At 44.0% G+C, this 17,391-nt stretch overlaps 1 protein-coding gene across 7 annotated transcripts in view; it reads left to right on the top strand.

Annotated features, from left to right (window-relative positions):
- Window positions 1–17,391, top strand: part of PPHLN1 (periphilin 1) — a 578,487-nt gene that overhangs the window by 18,234 nt on the left and 542,862 nt on the right. For all 7 annotated transcript variants that reach the window (XM_085653062.1, XM_085653061.1, XM_085653060.1 and 4 more), the window contains exon 2: window positions 6,459–6,551. In XM_085653062.1, coding sequence (XP_085509188.1) covers window position 6,551 — 1 coding nt within the window. In that variant the 5' untranslated portion in view covers window positions 6,459–6,550. The remainder of the gene's footprint in view (window positions 1–6,458; window positions 6,552–17,391) is intronic.

The following is a 17,391-nucleotide window of genomic DNA, read 5'->3' as shown; positions in this document are numbered from 1 at the left end:
GTCCAATGTGTGACCTTCCCTATGCGTTAGTTTTGTTACCCACTGTTGCAAATTCAGGTTCTCACAGGATTGGAGAAGATTTTTAAAAGTGGAGTCTAAATTCCCGTTAGGCCATAGATTAAAATTCCCTAAAATAAGTAATCTGGTATGGGTAAGTGCCATATTGCTAAAATTATCAATGAATGCCTGTTGCTGGAGGTAAAGAGACAAACAGCTGGCGTGCACTCAAGTTAAACAATGAAACCAAATGAGTAACGTTTTCCAAAGACTTATATTAGGCTTGGTGTGCTGACCCTGAGGTGATTCCACCCGCCACCTTAATTCAAAATAGCGTGAGAGACTGGAGCAAAATGCTCTAGACAGGGACTGCACTACCCTTAACACTCAAAAAATGAGTAGGAAACAAATTTAAACGAAATTCATCTGTTTAGCATAACAATTGACTGTAATCATCATCAAACCATCACAAAACATTGATGTATATGAAAGACGAATCATAGCTTCTTCTTGTTGAAGTGTTATTTATTCACACTTCTACCATGATGAAAAAAGTTCATGTTGCGAAGTTCTATAACATATGAAATATAGCTTGATCTTCCCAATGCATTTCGGGCGTAGTATTCGCCCTTCTTCAGGGGATATGAAATATAGCTTGATCTTCCCAATGCATTTCGGGCGTAGTATTCGCCCTTCTTCAGGGGATATCTAAGAGTGAAACATCAAACAATTACATTCGATAGTTTTTGAACTAATAACAGAAAAAGAATTGGAAGGCTATTCTGGCGTCACACGGACATTCTGACAAGATAAAAGATTAAGGCCACTGAATCACGTCACCAAGAAGTCATAGAAGAATCTGTGGAGCATATGCGGAGGAGAGGGGTGGTCCAAAGCAAGAGAGCAAAAAAATAATGAAAGCGAGAGAAGGAGAAAGACACCGTGTGCAGATGAAAGTTATTGTGTGTGAAGAATTAGACCCAGAACCTGTCCAGATGAAAAAAACTGAACTACCTGGAAAAGCTAATGTAGCTGGATTCTATTCAAGAATAAGACCAATAAGATGAAGTTATCTGTAAAAGATAAGGAAAAGGTACCTGTCCCGTAAAATGTTAAGAATAGGTATATGAAACAAATTGAGTGTTCCGACACTGGTCGAACATAATGGAAGAACTCACCGAGCGTTCTAGGAACCAGAACGGTCACTTGACTGGAAACAACCGTTGACTGTGTATCGTACAGACACGAAGGAAAAGCAATGTGGTGAGGAGAAAAAAGCCTGCAGGGAGTTAAACAAGGTTTAGTGCGTGCGAAAAAATCAGTAAATTAGAGGATGTAGAACAGGGTACCTGAGAGAATTTTCTCGGTCTCCGCACTATGGGGCCGTAGGTTGTCTGAGCTGCAGAGTCCCGCCCGTGAATACCGGTGAAGTCCGGGTCGTGTTCACGTGAGGAAGTCAGCGATGTGAGAAAATAAAATAGGACTAATGACGAGTGTAATGAATAACCAGAAGTGGCCATCTTGTATTGGGAAGTGTACTCGATCTGATAGAGAGCAAATCAGAAAGTGAAAAAGGACAATTTCAAGAAAGCGTGAGAGGACAAGATAATGAAGTGTAGACACCAAAGAGATACTCAGAGAGTACAACACACCTGTGATCGAAATTGTCAAGATAAAAAACTGATTGCAAAAACTTTATGTAAAATGAACAATGTTCTGCCTATTTACATTCTAAATAAATGATAATAATCACCAAGTGATATCCTGCCTATTTACAATGTTTGTCGGATGGAAGTTCTAACAATATGTCTAACGGTGAGAACATCACACATATGCAACATACTTCTGTTGTAAATACATGAATGGATGAAAACATCATTATTATCAGTTAACAGAGATAATGTTGGCGAAACTCCTACTGGGACATAATATATTGCGACTTAATTAATGTGAGTGTTAAAATGAATTGAGTTGAGAAGTGTAGTGTGCTATGTGTAACATGAGACCCAAAGCTGTTAGAAATAGAATAAAATAATCAAACAATAGTGGAGAACAATAGTGAAATATGCCAAAATCATGCTTAAAGCAGAGTTAGAATTAAAATAAAGCTCTGATGCAAATAAGGACAACCATGTCCCCCCTTTTTTTTATGAAGGAAGAAAGTGGTGCTCACAGGAAACATGCGAATTCAATTTTGTCGTTAAGACCCTTGGGACTTAAGGTATTGTGGTACCGAATCCAAAAGGATTCCCTTTGAACAATGAATTTGCTCATGTCACGATCATTATGGGATTTGATAACTTCAATCACACTAAATTTAAGTTGAGCAATCGTATGGTGTGAATCACACCAATGACTAGCAAGTGATGAAGATGTAGATCTAGTGCGAATGCGACTTTTATGTTCCGTGATACGAGTACGTAAAGTTCTCTCAGTTTTGCCTACATAATATAGGCCACAAGGGCATCGGATGATGTATATGACATTTGAAGTGTTACAATTGGCAGTAAAGTGAAATTTGACCGGCTTACCCGACCAGGGGTGAGCCAAAGAAACACCTGTAATAACATTATTACAGTGAGAGCAATTGTAGCATTTAGCCATACCTTTGGGTGCCAGATCAGTAATGGGTTCTCATCTCTTGAGAAGTTCCTTCAAGTTGTTCGAGCGTTTGTATGCAAAAAGCGGTGGATTTTTAAACCGATTCCCAAAATCTGGTTCAGTCTGTAGTATGTCCCATCTATTAAGGATGGTTTTTTTGATGGCAGGAGAGAGGGTCGAGAACTTAGATACATACACTTCCCTTGTTTGAGTTGGTTTAATGTGTTTATCAAGATGTGATGACCTAGATACCTGATTCAGACGTTCAACTGAAGATTCAATTAGTTTTTTAGGGTAACCACGTGCCAAGAACTGAGTTTTAGTGTCTTCAAGGGTGGTATGCAGTTGTGTGGTGTCAGAAGTGATGCGCTTAATTCTCAAGAATTGAGAATAAGGCAGATGTCTTTTCAAGGATTGTGGATGGAAACTGTCATAAAGAAGCGTGTTGTTGCGATCTGTAGGTTTTTTGAACAAAGAAGTGACCATATGGTTGGACGATAATTCAATGTGTACATCAAGGTACGAGATCGAATGTTTGTCCAATGTGTATGTGAACTGAATTCTAGGATTGAAATCATTGAGGGCTAAGAGTTTTGATTCCAAAACCTGTCTGTTACCTTGCCACATAATGAAAATATCGTCGATATATCTACGATATATGATGAGGTTGTCTGTCCATTCCCTGTCATTAAGGATGTTCTCCTGTTCAAATTTCATCATATAGATGTTTGCGTAGCTAGGAGCTCCCGCAAAACCCATAGATGTTCCATGAGTTTGTAGTAAAAATCTGTCTTTCCATTTGAAGTAACTATGGAATAAACAAAAGTGCAAAAGTTCCAAAAGAAACATTTTGTTGGCATGGATGGTGTCCATTTGAAGAAATGCCCACTCGATTGCTTCAATACCTTCAGAGTGTGGGATTGAGGTGTATAAGGCAACAACATCAACTGTCAGTAACCATATGTCGTCGTAACTCTGAAGATTAAGGTTATTGAGCATTTTCAGAAAATGTGTGGTGTCTTGTACGTATGTTGAACCTGCCTGAACAAACGGTTGCAAAAAGTAGTCTAGATATTGACCAATAGGGTCATGAATGGAATCACACCCTGATACTATTGGTCGAAATGGTGGATTGGAAAGGCGTTTGTGTATCTTAGGTAATGCGTAAATGACTGGTCTACGTGGATGTTTATTATACAGAAAATCGTATGTTTTAGAATTAATCCACTCCATGTCTTTAGCATGTTTAAGAATGGTGATCAAAATGTCTTGAAACTCTGCTGTTGGATCCTGTTGCAATGGTACATAAGTGGACTCATCAGACAGCATTTCACTGATTGCGGATTCGTAAAAACTTGTGTCCATAATAACCAATGCACCACCTTTGTCAGCTGAATGAAATGTGAGGGAGGAGTTAGTCCTCAAACTTTTCAATGCTGTTTTGTCCTGAGGTGTCAGATTCTGGTGTTTTTTCGAAGGTGTGCTGAGATGTAATAGATCATGTTTCACCAATGACTCAAAAGTGTCTAGCACTTTATGTGACACAGGGGATACGAAAGTGCTTTTAGGTTTGAACTCCTTGTATTCCATCTCACTGACCGTTGGAGCGGAACAAATTTGAGTGGAAAAAAAGTATCGCAGTCTTAGTTTCCTCATGAATTTATAAAATTCAACTATCGAATGTAATTGTTTGATGTTTCACTCTTAGATATCCCCTGAAGAAGGGCGAATACTACGCCCGAAATGCATTGGGAAGATCAAGCTATATTTCATATGTTATAGAACTTCGCAACATGAACTTTTTTCATCATGGTAGAAGTGTGAATAAATAACACTTCAACAAGAAGAAGCTATGATTCGTCTTTCATATACATCAATGTTTTGTGATGGTTTGATGATGATTACAGTCAATTGTTATGCTAAACAGATGAATTTCGTTTAAATTTGTTGCTGGAGGTAGGCAGAGACAGGTGGTCTGTAGCAAACTATTCCAGTCAATAAATGACCTTCAAGGTCCTCCACATCATCAATTTCCATTGCGGCAAAATTCCAATTCTCTTTAAAAATGATCCATACCCCACCCCCTCTGCCACTCTTACGTGGCTTGTGAAAGGCTTTATATCCCGGTGGGCATGCTAATCCTAATTCAAGGTCTGAATCAGGGCACATCCAAGATTCTGTCAGAAATAGTGCATCCAAATCATGAGTTTCTAACATTAGTTGCATCTCCATGTGGTGTTGCACCACGGATCTAGCGTTAATTAAGCTACTTTTAAGCACATTCCCTCTGGTGACTTTTAAGGCTATATTCTCACCCCCTTCATACTTGTGAGTGCTGGCGTTGCCCCTTTGCTCAGCTATAGCTCGGAGCTGATTACTTGAGTAGCAAATACGTCTGTCCCCGTTGAATATTCCTTCTAACTGGCAGCATGGCTGGCGCTGAGCACTGACTGGCGGGATTGCTTTTGGCGCGCCAGCGCGCACCCGCTGCGCGCCGCCGTGCTTATGAAGCCCCTGGAAGTCAGTATCTATAGCGCCAACCGGCTTTCCCACCGTAGAGTATTTCTGGTACTCCCGGAAATAATGCAAGCTCATCACGCCCCTAACAAAGTGCGAGTGCAAAAGTTGCTAACCAGCCGGTAAGCAAGTTTAAAAATTGTTTGTTTAGTTTCAGATTCAAAACTGTGCAATATAGATTTTTTAAAAAGGTACCTAAAAACTACTTTTTAAAAGATGTCTAGGAACGGCAATTAGTTAGCAACCAAAATACCGCAAGTCCACAGCATTCAATCTAAAACAAATAAGTAACAAGTTAAAACAATTTTAGCAGGGTAGATCAAAACGTGCAAATATGACCTATGATAAGAGTATCTATCACTGGGCTCGCGCTGAGGCCGTGCTTATGAAGCCTCTGGAAGTCAGCATCTAGAGCGCTGACCGACTTTCTCACCCTAGAGTATTTCCGGTACTCCCGGAAATAATGCGAGCTCATCACGCCCTTAATAAAGTGTGAGTGCAAAAGTTGCTATCCAATCTTACTGCTTAGTGCTCTGTTCAAATATATATAATTTCCTGGAATTCTGTACCTGATGTAGCCTCTCTTACGATAGAAAGACTCGAAAAATATGAATACAATATATCTTGTGAGAACAGCTTTATAATTAAATGGCTTATTGGTCGTATCTTGCATGTACAATTGTTCTTTCGTCTAAACCCCTCTTGGCTTAAAATGGCCCAGCCCCATTGATATTATCCACACAATCTTCACTCACTCAAATATCGGAACAAAGAACCAGATTTAGCAGAACCAGAGCTCTCCTACATTGGTGCAAAATTGGTAAATTGTCCAAAAGTTATGAATGATCCAAAAGTGCATTTTATGTGAACTTGTCAACTCAACCTTAACTCCAGAGGAGATACTGCTCCTTTTTATTGAGGATAAGCCTCAAGGCACACACAAGTGAATCCAAAATGTAATGGTATAATCAATCCAGACGTCCATGTATTCTTCAGGTTCTTTCTTTATTTGTTCAATACCCTCAGCCAGCCAACACGTGTTTCGTCACTGGGAAAATTCGCACCGCAACTTTCTAAGGGCTGGAAAAAACAATAGTGTAACATACAAATCCAAAGTTGCATACACATTGTGAGATTGTCGCCCTGTGTTAAATTGGATGTTCTTTGTTCTCCAGATCTTCTGAGTGACGCATTCAAAGACCATTCGTTTTGTTGCACTCAAAGACTGGTCAACCTTTGTGTATACCTAAATTGACAGTTAAAGAATTAGTCTAGAGAGTGATTTGTTATCCTTGGTCTCAGTGTGTATTTTTATTTAATGGATTCATACTTCTACTTCACAGGTGCTGGGCTCGTCACTAACCATCATTGAAACTATTGTGCTGAAGAGCAGTATCCATTGTACCACTTCTTGTCATCAGCAAATTCTTAAACCAGTAGGTATTTGGGAGTGTATAGCTTTTAGCTTATTACATTCTGTTTTACAGTCTGTCTTTCTAGTTCTAGACATTTTCAAAATTGTAAGGTAATCTTCTTGCTAATAAATGATGATGGATGATTAGAAATACATTTGTGAGGTCCCACTTTGAGCTTTGTATTTTTGAGTATGTGCTCTACTATCTGATAAATTTGATTTGCCAGCTGACCTGCTACAAATCTTGGTGTCCTTCATAGCTGCCATTGATACATAACTTGGTAATATCAATAATAATGTTGAATGTGCCAGAGGCAAAGTAAAGGCCAATATAAATATCTATAGTTGCAGTTCTGTATTAGATAAACTAAGCACTTTTCCTGAAACTTTGTGATTAGTAATCGAGGACCTAAACAAGGAATCTACACCCTGTAGATGGTGTTCTGCTTGGGTTTTCGGAACCCGCTCAGCAGAGCCTCTCTAACCCAAACCAGAACTTTACCCCCTCCCTAGGGCCTATTTACACCTAAATAACCACATATATGTACCACCTAAGGACAGGGAATTCCTACTATATATATACCAAGACCTACAAGTCACAGCCTCGCGGTCCCAAATGGACCCAGGACTTCCTGCCCAGACGGCAGCCACAGACTTCCTGCCCAGACGGCAGTCACAGCCTCGCGGTCCCAAATGGACCCAGGACTTCCTGCCCAGACGGCAGCCACAGCCTCGCGGTCCCAAATGGACCCAGGACTTCCTGCCCAGACGGCAGCCACAGCCTCGCGGTCCCAAACGGACCCAGGACTTCCCGCCCAGACGGCAGCCACAGCCTCGCGGTCCCAAACGGACCCAGGACTTCCTGCCCAGACGGCAGCCACAGCCTCGCGGTCCCAAACGGACCCAGGACTTCCTGCCCAGACGGCAGCTTTAGACAAGTCACAGCCTCGCGGTCCCAAACGGACCCAGGACTTCCTGCCCAGACGGCAGCCACAGACTTCCTGCCCAGACGGCAGTCACAGCCTCGCGGTCCCAAATGGACCCAGGACTTCCTGCCCAGACGGCAGCCTTAGCACGAGTTCATCCTATAATTACCACGACATCAGTGTTACTATATATCAGATCACACAAAGACAGCTAGTTGAGCACAACTTGTTCCCCAGTTCGAAGGGCTCCTTTCTCCCTTATTCAGTTACCACCTACCTGATCAGGATTAACATCTGTTCATGTTAAGTCACAGCTGACTAGAAGAATAGGTTACCCTCTTACACAAGAACACGTAGCACATATTGCTTTACTACAAACTGAATACTTTATTTAGTTATTACATGCACACTCACGGAACATAACCTGCAAAGAAAAGTGAAAGATTAAGTTGTACACTCTAATAGTAAGGGGTTGACATCACCTTGGTCGTATGTAGCCTGCACTCAATGGTCATCTAGGTTCCCTTCTCGTCTGCGCCTCGGCTTCGCCTGGAAGTCACACCTCCGCAATCACGGGTTTACTCCCGTCTCCCTCTCCGAGTCACTGGGACCTCTTCCTCATCGGCTACTCTCTTCTCTTTGGAATATCTATCTCTCGGTTTTTCTCCACCTCCAAGTTTGTCATCTGTCTTCCCTGGAATAAGTAGCAGCTTTACTACTAACGGCCAGGTGCCGCCCATGGACAAGAAGCAAGTGCCAGTATCTGCCTCAAACTTTTACTAATATAGACGTGCATTTCCTCATGGAAAATTCCAGCCCGTAACCTGCCGCCCACCAAATTCTTGTACCTCCCCGTGCCAAGGACACGTTCCCAGCCGGCCGGCCTGATGTAGTGTCTTCGGCATGAAGAAAAATACAATCCTTCGATAAGGGCCGGCCTGAACCGGTTCTCTCCAAGCAAATAACACCTCCTAACTAAAACACTGCCTATGACCTAGAAACATCCCGAGCTGCCAGAGCAGGAGGAAAGATGAAGTCTCTCCCGTTTAAGGCCTACCAGGCCTGAATTCAGCACGGCTCCATGAAATACCCTCACTACAGAACAGATTACCCCTAATGCTAACGAATCTATCCCCTAGGATATATATATGCAAACCCTGATCTATGGGGAAGAACACAGGATCATGTCGAAGTGCCTAATAAATAGGCTCTATACACTACTCTAACCCTTAGACTTGAATGGAAAGAGACTGAAGTCACCTAAATCACCCTTCAACACAATAAGACCGGAAAGATCGAGCAGTACATTTCACCCTTGACTTCAGTCTATTATACATTCATTAAATGGAGCTAACATCTGTGGAAGAATAATATGAAACAAAGCTAACTGATCTATGTCTAGTACCAAGTGTGCAGAATTGAAATAATGAAGGAATACACTGAATAAAGCAACAGATAGAAATCAAAACAGCAACAGCAATCAAAATACCACCTAATATTTGGCGTAGCGCGTGTATATCAGGTAACCAATTAAAGAGCCAGTCAAACCAGCCCTGGTCAATGTGTTTTCTAACTTCTTCTGTGAAGTCACGCAACTTGTCGATGTGAGCACGAATGGATTGTGTATGGTCAGACAAGTTAAAACAACAGAGACCTTCGAAGTCCGAGCAATCATGTCCATGTTTAAGCAAAAGATAATCAATGGCTGCTCTATTTTGCAAAATGGCCCTACGTTCACCCTGGGCGTCTAATAGTATGTCAGACAAAATTGTAGAAGTATGATTAATAGATTTCACCATCCAGCAGGCCATTTTCCCAATAGATTTGGCATTATAAACCGCCAAAGCAGGAACACCAATAATTGAAACAGCTAAGCTAAGGTATTCAGACTTGGAATATAAATGCAAAGATGGGTCACAATCCTCCTGTAACATTACAGTATCTCGAAGCACACGAGAGTTGGCATTCGGGTGCGATGCAAACATCAACAAACTGAGTCTCGTAATGGCACAAGGGCCTCCGGAAATGTTTGCAGGGACAAATGGCCAGGAAGTATTACCACATGAGAAAAGCCATCCGGCAGGTAGTAACATCGTGCGATAGTGACTGGGGGTAACTACCAAACTATTACAAGTCATATTGTTCTGAACTGAAACACATGTGGTCGGTGTCCTTTGAAAGCACAAAGTCCGTTCGTGAGCGGTAAATGAAGTGGCGCCTTTTAGTTTGAGGCGTAGACATTCAGAGATCGCACTAGGATTACACGTAAGAAAGAAGCACAAATCACCTTGTGTGATATTATAAGTAAGTATTTGGGACTGGATGGGGGTTTGCTCGTTCGGCAATTCAATACATAGGGGGCAATATACATGGGTAGCAAAATCACCCAGGAGAATATTGGGACGGGCCTTCGAGACATTAAAAATATGAGTTAAAGTGTCCAATGAGGCGGGTACAGCAACCAGGCAGGTCACCAGAATGTCATGGACAGATCTCATCGGTGTCAAACAGAAGTGAGGGGCGTCAGTCACCCTTTTGGCAAGTGCGGTCCAAAAGTTCGATGATGAATCCCATGCAGCGAAGGAACGCAACACTCGGGTTCCCAGTTCATCCCGGGTTGATAGGATCCCTCCTTTCTCGTCGTACCAGTCCGAGAACAGTCCGGCTCCGACACATCCTGCAGCAACAATCCAAAGAATGATCTGAAAGAGAACCAAATACAGGCATTAATCATTCTCGTAAATAACATTTATCAGCCGGGACCGCTTCCCAGCTATCTTTCCCTGGTCTCATAACCAAAATGGTATTATCCTGACCGGTGGCAATGACCTCTGCTTGTTCAGGGGGATTCTTAGGCGACTGCACCCAAACTCTGGCCCCAGGATTATCCGTGGAGCCAAAACCTTTCTGGCCACGTACAGTTAGCAACGTTGGAGCAGTGCCTTTCATTAATACACCACTGAAAACAGGCATTATGAGTAATTGAGCCACTCGGTCAGTGCGATGTATCAGTAAGTCAATCTCACTGCTATTCAGCAGGAGCACCTTAATCTCTCCCTGATAATCACTGTCGATAATTCCTCCAAGCACCTGAATGCCTTTTACAGCCAGCCCCGATCTAGGGGCGATCAATCCGAAATTTCCAGGTGGTATCTGAACACCAACACCTGTCTCTATGATGACTCGATCTCTACTTTTTATAACAATGTCATCCATAGCATGCAAGTCTAAACCTGCCGACCCTGGGGTCGCTCTACATGGAGCCAAAGCTCCGGGAGTAATTTCCCAATACATCACGGTTTCTCTGATTTCATTAGGCATAGCCTCCGCATTCGGGGGAAACAAACGCATGAGTGGAGATTCAGCATTTAAAAAAGGACGATTGTTCAAAATCAATAGTGCTTGGGGCAAAAAGTCTCGCCAATTTTTATACTTGGCATCCGTTAACTTACGCAGCTGGTCCTTTAGCAGGCCATTCAATCTCTCCACCAGGCCCGAGGCCTGTGGGTAGTAGGGGATATGGAATATCCATTCAATATTGTTTTCCGCACAGAACTCCTGTACCAATCTTCCACGAAAATGGGATGCATTATCAGATTGAATTTGGAATGGCACACCATAGTACATCATAATTAATTCTAATGTTTTAATGGTATTCAATTGGGTAGCTTGCTTACAGGGAAGGGCTACCAGCAGGCCACTGTATGTATCAACAATAGTGCAAACATATTGACAATTCCTACTCATGGGAAGTGGACCAATGTAATCGATCTGCCAAATTTGAGCGGGCAATTTGCCGCGATGTAAATGACCTTTAACAATTTGGGGCACCTTACGCCGTCTGATATGCTGACAAACGGGGCAGTGTAAAATAACATTTTTGATTAAATCTAAGGGAATATAAATTCCTCGATCAGCAGCCCACCTGCTAGTGGCCTTCTCTCCAAAATGTCCTGCCTTCTGGTGTGCCCATTTCGCCAATCCCGCAATATCAGAATCTTGCCTGTCCACCACTGCCTCAGCAATTTTAGACTTCTCATCTGCAATGTTATGAAAAAATTTGTCAAGAGAATCTATCGGGGTGTGAGCGTCCACATGGATGATTGTAACAGTACTCTGTGGGAGCATCTCCCAAATTTCTTGCCATAACTCTTTTCCCCATAATTCTTTGGAATGTAACTTCCAATTATGGGAATGCCAAGTTGGCAACCAAACAGCCAGTCCATTGGCAGTAGACCAAGAATCAGTGAAAATATGACATGTACCAGGTAACTCTTGTTTCAAAACTTGGTAAACAGCGTAAAGCTCAGCAAATTGGCTGCTTTTACCTTCACCAGTTGTGCTCAACAATTTCTGTGTGATCGGATTATAGGACACCGCCTTCCAGTGCCGTGTCATCCCTATAAACCTCGCTGAACCATCAGTGAACCAAACATGGTTTCTTTCCGCTGCGGACAAATCATCAAAAGGCTTACCCCACTTGACAGGAGACTCCTGTGCTAAAGGTACGGAACATTCACTCTCAGTCTCAGTCGATGGCGCTCGCGCCACCTGCTCATGTAAAGAAGCAATTCCTTTCGGGCCCACACGTGCCCTGTCTTGTATGTACCATTTCCATTTAATCACACTCGCCTCTTGAGCGTGTCCAATTCGGTGAGTTTTCGGCGAACTCAGGACCCACTGCATGATAGGAATTTCCGGACGCAGAACTATATCATGTTCCAAAGTCAATTGCTCGGTATCCACCAGAGCCCAATAACAAGCAAGTAACTGTTTCTCAAAGGGTGTGTAACGCTCACCAGCATCAGGTAACATTTTGGTCCAAAAACCTAACGGTACTTTACTCCTGCCTTGTTTCTGCCACAAACTCCAATTTGCATAAAGGCCCTGTACAGACACATTCAAATCCACGTCACCATCACGTACAGGCCATAAATCCAGAGCATGTTGAATTGCCTCTTTTGCCAGACTAAACGCATCTTGCTGCGGTTTATCCCATTCAAATGCATTCTTTTTACGCGTGACCCGGTACAAGGGGGCCAATATTTGACTCAAATGAGGAATATGCTGGCGCCAAAAGCCAAACAGACCAATGAAGCTCTGGGCTTCTTTCCTATTTCTAGGAACTGCAAAATCAAGAATCTTCTGTTTAACCTGAGGGATCACTTCACGGTGCCCTTCATGCCAATTAATACCCAAAAATTTTACAGCCTGGGACGGACCTTGCAATTTATCTGGGTTGATTTCCCAACCTTTCTCACGCAGGCACTCAATGACTCCGTCTAATTGGGTCTGAACTTCCTCTTGTGTTTCGCCTTGGATCAAAACATCATCAATATAATGACATATCTGAATTTGGGGATGAACCGGTACCTCAGCCAAATGCTCTGCCACCAGCCGGTGACATATCGTAGGACTATGCACATAGCCCTGGGGAAGACTTCTAAACGTCATCTGACGCCCGTTCCACGTAAAACTGAATTGTTCCTGACACTCTGGGGCAATCGGAATTGAGAAGAAAGCATTGGCAATATCAATGGACGCGTACCATGTACCTGGATGCTTTTGGATTCTCTCAATAAGTGTAATAACATCCGGTACTGCAACAGTCAAAGAGGGTGTGTGCTTGTTCAATTCTCGATAATCAACGGTCATGCGCCAAGAGTTATCACTCTTACGCACCGGCCAAACAGGATTATTCCAAGCAGAAGTAACTGGGGTTATGACTCCTGCATCCACTAACTCCTGAATAGTGGTACTAATCTCCTCATGACCACCTGGAATACGATACTGCTTCTGACAAACCACTTTTGTCGCATGGGGAACTTGTATGGGGGGCATTCTTAAACGACCAACCCGTATAGGTCTGGACGATATATAATGCGTTGTTCCAAATTGGTAACATCCGTCATCTAGATGCAAAGTCATTCCTCTCAAAATATCAATCCCAATTATGAATTCTAGAAGTGGCACTACTAGTACAGAATACTCTTTTCTAGGAATTCTACCTATTCTCATTTCAAGCAAAGTTTGAACTGCAGGGGTTTCTTTTCCACCTAATCCGGTAATAGTAAAAGGCTGACCTGTAAACTTCTTTGATTTTCCATGAATAAGAGTGGCCTCCGCTCCTGTATCTACCAATGCTCGGGCCCTTTGGATATTACGATGTCTCCAATAAATATCAATATCTACATAGGGTCTATTATCTCTGTGAGCCCATCTGTGTACCGGAGCTTGACCTATTTCCTAGTCATTCTTACTGCATTCTGTGTACCAGGATAGATCAGGATAAAGACTCTCACGTTTCTTAGGTATCGGTACCTCCTGTTCATATCCATTCCCAGTACGGAACGGATTCGTATCTTCTGCATTGTACTGCGGGTTACGATCGACCAAACTGTGACGATCCTCTCTCCTCCTCAACTCAGGGGATTGATCCCTATCATCTCTACGTCTGCTGTAAGCATAGTCAGTTCTCCCCCTTTCTCTTTCCCCCTCTCTCTCCCTGTCTCTCTCTCGACGGGGGGACACATCACGTGCAGAACGTCGATCATCACGACGAACAGAGCGCCCACGGCGGTCGTCATCACCGCTACCGTCAGAACCACCACGATCACACTCAGTGGTCCGAACACGCCGGGCACCCTCCTTTCGATCCAAGCCACGTTTGCGAAACAACTCCCACAAACGAGCGGTAGTCTCACCATCAATATCCTCCCTCCGCACACCATCAGCCAGAAGACCAGAAAAAATATCACGTCTAGTAAGTTTATTTTCACCAGGAGTACGAGTGTCAGGCCGGGACTGCCGTTCAGGTTTAAACCACTCACCCAACTCACCGAGTTGGCGCACCGATTCCAAAACCGTAGATAATACGTTACCAGTCTGATTAATCAATAAAGTCATCATGACCTGCTTATAAGCAACAGGGGAAGATCGAATGATACGGTTCCGCACAGAAGATGTCAATGAACCATCAAGCAACCTGTCAGCAGTACCCAGAAAAATTGCCGTTTTCATCACCTCCTCTTTGAGACGTTGAGCAGCATCACGCAAAGTATACCACGGCTTGTCATTCACAGGCCAGTCAGATTCAGTAGGATATTTTAGATTACAACCCTCAGTCGCCAATTGGAGTAAAGAAATCTGACCAACACCATTATAGTTACGAAAATGATCCTGCACAGTAGAATCCAAACTCAAGGAACAGAACTTTAAACAATCGCCAGTATCCAACATAATACCAGCAGCGCCCAGTTCATAAAGGCGCACCATCCATGTGAGCAAGGACTCACCAGCTCGCTGCCGAAATCGCTGCAAAATATCACTAATTTCCTGCTGAGTAAAGTCTTCTAAACAGTCCAAAGAAATACCCTGCGGAGCATTGGGAGACTGCTGCAACTTCCGACGGAAAACTGGATGCGCAGAAACCGCGGGACGAGCATCACAAGGAGCCCGATCAGTACTCGTAGAGGGACAATCAGTGTAAGAAGCATTGATCCCACTCGAAGAACGAGCGTAATCACGGGGTGCACCATCAAAGGTGCGAGAAGCAGACTTACAATCATGGCGGGAGCGAGAAGACTCGCGCTTGGCAGACTCCTCACCCGAGGAACAAGAATCCGTCGAGTTCCAGATATTACCATCCCATTCATCAGGATTCCAATCCAGCCCAGCTGTCGCCACGACCAGACGCACCTTTCGCGTCGAAACCCGACCGCGCCTGTTCTTGTATTTATAACGAGCAATTCGCACAGCCGCCCGTTCGGCAATAGTTTGGTAAGTCTCAAGTTTATCAGCAAGCAACTTATTTTGACACCGCAACAAAGTATGAGAATTCTGAATCTCAACAAAGTGCGCTTCCACATCTTTAAGAGATATCTGTAACTTCAACAATCTCTCATGCAGAATCCTGTATGCAGACAAAAGAATCCAACCTCTGCGCCCCAAAATAGGAATCTCCTCACCCTTCGATACTGGTGCCTTCTGCAAACAAGCAATCACATCAGCCGGCTCTGCCAGCTCCAAAGAAGAATTCCAATTCTCACTCAAACCAGTGGTATCAGCCCACTCACGGGCCAAGGCTTCATAAGGCGTTGAATCCCATCCGGGAATATCAACGGGCAACTTAAAAGTAGATTTAGACCTTCTAGAAAACATCGTGAAAAAGGAAAAAGAAGAAAAGAAGAGAAAGAAAAGAAGGAAGAAAAATAAAAACTATACACACAAATATACAAAAATAAAATGCAAACAAAACCACGCACGCGCCGAAAGCAAACACAAGACAACCACAACGCACACAGGTTTCGTAAACGGTTCGTGACGCCAAATGTTCTGCTTGGGTTTTCGGAACCCGCTCAGCAGAGCCTCTCTAACCCAAACCAGAACTTTACCCCCTCCCTAGGGCCTATTTACACCTAAATAACCACATATATGTACCACCTAAGGACAGGGAATTCCTACTATATATATACCAAGACCTACAAGTCACAGCCTCGCGGTCCCAAATGGACCCAGGACTTCCTGCCCAGACGGCAGCCACAGACTTCCTGCCCAGACGGCAGTCACAGCCTCGCGGTCCCAAATGGACCCAGGACTTCCTGCCCAGACGGCAGCCACAGCCTCGCGGTCCCAAAGGGACCCAGGACTTCCTGCCCAGACGGCAGCCACAGCCTCGCGGTCCCAAACGGACCCAGGACTTCCTGCCCAGACGGCAGCCACAGCCTCGCGGTCCCAAACGGACCCAGGACTTCCTGCCCAGACGGCAGCTTTAGACAAGTCACAGCCTCGCGGTCCCAAACGGACCCAGGACTTCCTGCCCAGACGGCAGCCACAGACTTCCTGCCCAGACGGCAGTCACAGCCTCGCGGTCCCAAATGGACCCAGGACTTCCTGCCCAGACGGCAGCCTTAGCACGAGTTCATCCTATAATTACCACGACATCAGTGTTACTATATATCAGATCACACAAAGACAGCTAGTTGAGCACAACTTGTTCCCCAGTTCGAAGGGCTCCTTTCTCCCTTATTCAGTTACCACCTACCTGATCAGGATTAACATCTGTTCATGTTAAGTCACAGCTGACTAGAAGAATAGGTTACCCTCTTACACAAGAACACGTAGCACATATTGCTTTACTACAAACTGAATACTTTATTTAGTTATTACATGCACACTCACGGAACATAACCTGCAAAGAAAAGTGAAAGATTAAGTTGTACACTCTAATAGTAAGGGGTTGACATCACCTTGGTCGTATGTAGCCTGCACTCAATGGTCATCTAGGTTCCCTTCTCGTCTGCGCCTCGGCTTCGCCTGGAAGTCACACCTCCGCAATCACGGGTTTACTCCCGTCTCCCTCTCCGAGTCACTGGGACCTCTTCCTCATCGGCTACTCTCTTCTCTTTGGAATATCTATCTCTCGGTTTTTCTCCACCTCCAAGTTTGTCATCTGTCTTCCCTGGAATAAGTAGCAGCTTTACTACTAACGGCCAGGTGCCGCCCATGGACAAGAAGCAAGTGCCAGTATCTGCCTCAAACTTTTACTAATATAGACGTGCATTTCCTCATGGAAAATTCCAGCCCGTAACCTGCCGCCCACCAAATTCTTGTACCTCCCCGTGCCAAGGACACGTTCCCAGCCGGCCGGCCTGATGTAGTGTCTTCGGCATGAAGAAAAATACAATCCTTCGATAAGGGCCGGCCTGAACCGGTTCTCTCCAAGCAAATAACACCTCCTAACTAAAACACTGCCTATGACCTAGAAACATCCCGAGCTGCCAGAGCAGGAGGAAAGATGGAGTCTCTCCCGTTTAAGGCCTACCAGGCCTGAATTCAGCACGGCTCCATGAAATACCCTCACTACAGAACAGATTACCCCTAATGCTAACGAATCTATCCCCTAGGATATATATATGCAAACCCTGATCTATGGGG

The sequence above is a fragment of the Triturus cristatus genome, chromosome 4_1 (genome assembly GCF_964204655.1).
Source record: "Triturus cristatus chromosome 4_1, aTriCri1.1, whole genome shotgun sequence".
NCBI lineage: Eukaryota > Metazoa > Chordata > Amphibia > Caudata > Salamandridae > Triturus > Triturus cristatus.
Note: the sequence above shows the minus strand (reverse complement) of the source record. Positions and strands in the feature narration are given on the sequence as shown.